Genomic DNA, 7,001 nt, shown 5'->3' with positions numbered 1-7,001 from the left:
GAACAGTAAGGGCCTGGCAGTTGGCAGCGTTAGGTTGTAGACCATCTGGGTGCCTAAGGAAAAATGTCAAATTAAAATACAAATGGATAGACTTAAGGTGGAAGAGGTCACCTCCTCGGATGCCCCGCTTAATTTTTATTTATGTGTTGTTAATGAATATGTGTGATGTGGTGGAGACATTACATTTTTCAAGTTTGAAATTTGATCCCTCTTAGCTCTTGGTAGATGTGTGGTTAAAATGGATCTATACTGGTTGAGCCCAATCTAGTACGAAGGACATATGTAAGTATGTCACGCACTCAAAAAAATAATAAAAATAATTTTGGCTAATGTCAACCAAAACAAAAAAACAAAAATTAGATAACCATATAAATAAATAATTAAAAATGGTGGAGAGACTCATTCTACAATCTAGTATAAGGGACATGTGTAAGTATGTCACGTCCTCAAAAAATAATAAAAATAATTTTCACTAATGTCAACCAAAACAAAACAAAAAAACAAATTTAAATAAACAATTTTAATGGACGAGAGGCTCATTTTATAACCCAGTATTGCACTTTTATTCTACTTGGTTCTTTGATATTTCACTTTCACTCTTCAAGTAATAAATAAAATATTTCCATGTCTATCTTAAATAATATAATTTTATATAACTTTATAGAGATAAAGTAATTAAAAAAATTATATTTCTCTTATAAATATCTCAATATAGAACTTAAATAAATTGTTTGAATATCCATATTAACTAATATATTTATATATGAACACACTCTCTCTCTATATATATTATGTGTATTAATATTTACCTTAAAAAAATATTTCAACGCTAAAAAAGAAAAAGTAATTAAAGATAAAATAATGTAGTTATTTGTTAATGAGAAGAAAATGTGTAACTCATTCAATTTTTAATATAGAATATTGATAATGATAAAATATTCAAAAACACAATATAAACAATAAAAAATTACCACTATAAATCTATTTTAATCACAAATTTCCCAAACACTAGAAAGGATTAAATCTCTTGATTTTTTTTTTTTTCTAAGTTTGAAATGCGATCCCTCTCAGCTCTTGGTAAATCCTCATTAATCTGAGCTCAAAGTGAATCTCACTAGCATATGCTCAGAAGAGTATCCAATACAGAGCTATTCCGCGTCAAGAGGCTAGAGACCCTGTAACATTTAAGGAGAGAACAAGTATTGCGGATGATCCAGCAAATTATGCAGGAAATGATTAAAGGGAAAAGTATAAATATCGAAGATACTATGGCCCACAATGCCTTTAACCTGTTAGGCAACATGGTGTTTAGTAAAGACATGCTAGCTACCCAAGCTCCAACCTTCCAAGAGTTCAAAGAAAGTATTTCGAAAATGATGGAGAATGCAACAACTCCCAATTTGAAGGATTATTTCCCCTTTCTTCCGTGGTTGGATCCTCAGGGTGTTGGACGCAACACGAAAGTCTACATGGAAAGAGTACGGAGTATTCTAGAGAAATTCATAGAGGACCGCCTGGCCAAAAGAGGCAAAACAATGGACAGGAATGATGATCTGAAGTATCTCGTCGACGTTCTGTTGGACATGAGAAGTGATGAATTCTCTCTCATCGATATCAAAGGCTACTTAATTGTAACTCTTTTTATTATCGCTGGTTGGTTTAGTTATAGATGGCATGATCGCTTCAAAATTAGTTTACTAATAGTAATTAAATGAACGAGGTTGTAATTAAATGAACGAAGTTGTATATGATTGTTAAATTTTGGCAGGTTAATTTTCTAGTGATAAACTTATACAATCCCAAATTATATATGCCTGTTAGATTTTGGCAGGTCAATTTTTCAGTAGTAAACATATACAACCCCAAATTTAATGCGCATTAACAAGCTGTAAGCTGTATATTTAATGCTCATCATATGTTAACACTACTTATACTTTAGTATAACAACCATTAATACTGCGAAAGTCAATTACTCTGTTGCTTATTTGGTTGTTACAGGACATATTTGCGGCAGGGAGTGACACCACCGCTAAGACAATGGAGTGGGCGATGGCAGAACTCATATGCAATCCCCATAAAATGAAACAAGCCCAGGCGGAGTTGGATGCGGTGGTTGGCCCCAACCGAAGGGTGGAAGAAAGTGACACCGACCGTCTTCCTTATCTTTGTGCAGTGGTAAAAGAAGTGTTTGGACTACATCTAGTATCTTAAATGTCAAATTAGTTAATATGGATATTTAAATTTCAAACAATTTATTTAAGTTTTATGTTGAGATATTTATAAGAAAAATATAATTTTTTTAATTATTTTATCTCTATAAAGTTATATATAATTATATTATTTAAGATAGACATGGAAATATTTTATTTATTACTTGAAGAGTGAAAGTGAAATATCAAAGAACCAAGTAGAATAAAAGTGCAATATTGGGTTATAAAATGAGCCTCTCGTCCATTAAAATTGTTTATTTAAATTTATTTTTTTGTTTTGTTTTGGTTGACATTAGTGAAAATTAGTTTTATTATTTTTTGAGGACCTAACATACTTACACATATCCCTTACACTAGATTGTAGAATGAGTCTCCACCATTTTTAATTATTTATATGGTTATCTAATTTTTGTTATTTTGTTTTGGTTGACCTTAGCCAAAATTATTTTTATTATTTTTTTGAGTGCCTGACATACTTACATATGTCCCTCGTACTAGATTGGGCTCAACCAGTATAGATCCATTTTAACCACACATCTACCAAGAGCTAAGAGGGATCAAATTTCAAACTTGAAAACAAATTACATGTCAAGAGAGTTAATCCCTTCTAGTGCTTGCTAAATATGTGATTAAGATAGATCTATAGTGGTAATTTTTCATTGTTTATATTGTATTTTTGAATATTTTATCATTACCAATATTTTATATTTAAAATTGAATGAGTTATACATTTTCCTCTTATTAACAAAAAGTACATTATTTTATTTTTAATTACTTTTGCTTTTGAGTGTTGAAATGTTTTACTTGGGTAAACATTAATACTTACATAATAGAGATAGAGAGTTCATATTGAAATATATTAGTTAATCTGGATATTCAAACAATTTGTTTAAGTTCTATATTGAGATATTTAGAGGAGAATATATATATATATATATATATATATATATATATATATATATATATTTTAATTACTTTATCTCTATAAAGTTATATAAATTAAATTATTTAACATAGACAGGGAAATATTTTATTTATTACGTGAAAAGTGTAAGTGAAATATCAAAGAAGCAAGTATAATTGAAGTGAAATAATAGAATGCAAAATGAGCTTCTCGTTGATTTTTAATTGTTTAAGTGAAATATCAAAGAACCAAGTATAATAGAAGTTAAATACTAGATTGTAAAATGAGCTTCTCGTTTTTCATGACATGACATACTTAATTATAGGATGAGCCTCTCCACCATTTTTAATTATTTATTTATATGGTTATCTAATTTTTATCGTTGAGAATTATTTTTATTATTTTTTGAGGACGTGACATACTTACACATGTCCCTCATACTAGATTGTAAAAACATGCTTACACATCTCCCTCATACTGGATGGTACTTACACATGTCCCTCATACTAGATTGTAGAAAGATACTTACACAATCTCCATCATACTAGATGGTACTTACACATGTCCCTCATACTAGATTGTAGAAACATACTTACACATCTCCCTCATACTGGATGGTAGAATGAGCCTCTCGGGGGCAATGAGCCTCTCGACCATTTTTATTAATTTATTTATATGGTTGTTTAATTTTGTTTTTTTTGTTTGGGTTGACATTAGCTAAACTTATTTTTATTATTTTTTGAGAAAATGAATACTTACACATGTCCCTTATACTGGATTGTAGAACAGTATAGATCTATTTTAACCACAAATCTACCAAGAGCCGAGAGGGGATCAAATTTCAAACTTATAAAAAAAATTACAGGTCAAAAGATTTAATCCTTTCTAGTGCTTGGTAAATATGTGATTAAGATATAGCTATTGTGGTAATTTTTTATGGTTTATATTGTATTTTTGAATATTTTATCATTATCAATATTTTACATTAAAAATTGAATGAGTTACACATTTTCCTCTTATTAACAAATAACTACATTATTTTATGTTTAATTACTTTTTTGCTTTTCCACGGATGGGAATATTTTACTAAGGTAAATATTAATACACGCATCATAGAGAGAGTGTGTGTGTTCATACTGAAATATATTAGTGAATATGGATATTCAAACAATTTATTTAAGTTCTGTATTGAGATATTTATAAGAGAAATGTATTTTTTTTCATTACTTTATCACTATAAAATTATATAAAATTATATTATTTAAGAAAGACATGGAAATATTTTATTTAATACTTAAGAGTGAAAGTGAAATATCAAATAACCAAGTCCAATAAAAGTGAAACACCGCATTTTAAAATGAGCTTTTGGTCGATTTTTAATTGTTTATTTATATGTTTATTTAATTTTTGTTTTTTTTGTTTTGGTTGACATTATTGAAAATTATTTTTGTTATTTTTTGTACTTACACATGTCCTTTATGCTCCATTGTAGGCGAAAATTAATTTTATTATTTTTTGAGGACGGGACATACTTACAGATGTCCCTCATACTAGATTGTAGAAACATAATTACACTTGTCCCTCATACTAGATTGTAGAATGAGCCTCGCTCAATGAGCCTCTAGACCATTTTTTATTATTTATTTATATGGTTATTTAAGTTTTGTTTTTTTGTTTGGGTTGACATTAGGTGAAATTATTTTTATTATTTTTTGATGATGTGACATACTTACACATGTCCCTCATACTGGATTGTAGAATGAGTCTCTCGACTCAACCAGTCTAGATAGATCCATTTTAACCAGTCTAGAGGGATCAAATTTCAAACTTGAAAAATGTAATGTCTCCACCACATCACACATATCATTAACAACACATAAATAGAAATTTAATAATACATAACATGATAAACATCACTACCTTGAGTTGATAAGCTCTACTTTTGTCTTTAATGCTCACGATACCACTATACCTATGGTTTTTTTTTTTTTGTTAAGGCTCATTAACATGCCTAAATAGTTTATTGTACAAATGATGACTTGGATTTTATAGCTGGAAAGAGCCACGTGGCCTCCAGCCAGTCTCTATCGTTCTTCGTGCTCACTGCCATTACATGGCTTGCCTCATTTGAAGCTGTTAACATTAATTCTCTCTACCCATCTTGTACTTGGCTCAGGCAGGCTGTCCCGTCTCGGCTGCAACTATCGGGACTCCCATCTTCATCGATGGTGTGGAGTATTCCAGGCAATCCTAGGGTGGAGCTGCTCCTGGGTTTTCATTCCTCTCTGGTTAGTGTTGGTGGAGGGTTCATTTTCCAGGCGTCTTTTCATCGGTGCCTGCTGTGATGCCGCTCTTCCCTTAGCAAATATGTTTTGGCTTGACTCTTAGACTTATGATGCGGAAGGCTTCGCGGTCTTTGCTTCCTGGCATGGCAATGGGCGAGTCTTTTTTGGGTGAGGCCTCTTTTTTTATGTTTCCAGACTAGCTCTTACCCAATTTCGTTATTTATCTCAGTTAATGCATAATTTTTAAGCTACCAATCACATTAATCATTGATTGTTTTCCCATGTAGGAAGTCTGGATCCAGCTTCAAGGTTCTTGATTAAGTCCAGTGGGGAGACTCTCCTCCGGCTTCTATCTTTTAGGGCTCCCACGTAAGATTCCATTCCAGATTGAGTCCATTGTTTTGGAGATTACTGCCTAAAACTATTATCCAGGTCTCAGTCCTCTGCTAAAGTTGAGACTGTTCCTCTGGTTGATATTATTTACTGTTTTAGTTTAGGTAGGTTCTTTATGGGTTTTCTTGCAAAGCGAACCTCCTTTCTGGGGTTTGGGCTTTTGTTATGTATAAATGTATTGAACATGGAGGGCTCTGCTCCTATTATGGTTTTGGATCTTTCTACCGCACTAGTCTACCTAAGCTCATGCTAGTTTATTCAGAACTGTATATGATTCATGGTATTTTGTTTAATTCCATTTTGTCTATACAAGTCTTGTGGCTGGAGCATAGTCTTCATGAATTCGAAAATTCCTTCTTTCTGTCTATATTTGTATATTTCACTTTGTTATGTATTCATCGTTCTTATAAGGAAACCATGTAGAAACAATGCAGAATTTGTGAAGCATTTACATGAGGCTCATGGAATTCTTTACTTGGTTTGTGGCCCTTGGTCCATTATGTTAATTTGTACTTAAAGTGTAAATTTCTCGGTTGTTGGAAACAGAGTTTCATTGTTAAACCGTTTTGGGGTTTAAATTGTTATTCATGTTGTTGCATGATTTTGGTTGTAAATGTCGGAGTCTTGCTCATACATGGTTAATGTAATTATTGTTTTCCTCGGTTACCATATTCTTTTGTAAAATTACTCTCTGTTTGCAAAATCTAGGGTTTTATAACCAAGAGGATTTCATCCCCTGAAAGGTTTGAATACAGCCAGATAGGGCTCTGCTGATGCTCGTCGAACTCAAGGATTCTTGGAATTCATCCGGGGTTCATAACCCTGACCACGGGGCAGAGCCACCCCATCATTCACATACTCTGGGCTTGATATCTATTCTAGAATGTTTTTATTCTGCTTTTGTGTTTGTTTTTAGGTTACACACATTCAAGATAATTATTATCAGTTCTTTGTTTGGTTATGCTCAAGAGAAATCTTCTTCGCTTCCGCTGTTATATGTAGGCTCTGTACAAAGTCTCGTGTTTTCATATATTATCATAACAGTTCTGATATTTGTATATATTTTAGCCAGGTGGCCTTCTCGTGTTTTCTCATTATGGTCTTAACTCTTATTCTTGCATTGGATGGGACTGTAAAAAAAGAAATATAATTTTCTTTATAATAGAATATTTGATATTCTATCAGCATCTACCAAAACTGAGTTTTTAA

General features: G+C 31.7%; 1 protein-coding gene across 1 annotated transcript in view; it reads left to right on the top strand.

The window, feature by feature from the left end:
- Positions 1 to 1,268: 1,268 nt before the first annotated feature.
- Positions 1,269 to 7,001, top strand: part of LOC149231843 (geraniol 8-hydroxylase-like) — a 28,048-nt gene continuing 22,315 nt past the window's right edge. Inside the window, exons 1-2 of the mRNA XM_089381769.1 lie at positions 1,269 to 1,631; positions 1,999 to 2,175. Coding sequence (XP_089237895.1) covers positions 1,269 to 1,631; positions 1,999 to 2,175 — 540 coding nt within the window. The remainder of the gene's footprint in view (positions 1,632 to 1,998; positions 2,176 to 7,001) is intronic.

Source organism: Pinus tabuliformis, chromosome J (genome assembly GCF_031772625.1).
Source record: "Pinus tabuliformis cultivar Carrire ecotype Pingquan chromosome J, CPIR1, whole genome shotgun sequence".
NCBI lineage: Eukaryota > Viridiplantae > Streptophyta > Pinopsida > Pinales > Pinaceae > Pinus > Pinus tabuliformis.
This window is presented reverse-complemented; position numbering and strand designations above follow the sequence as displayed.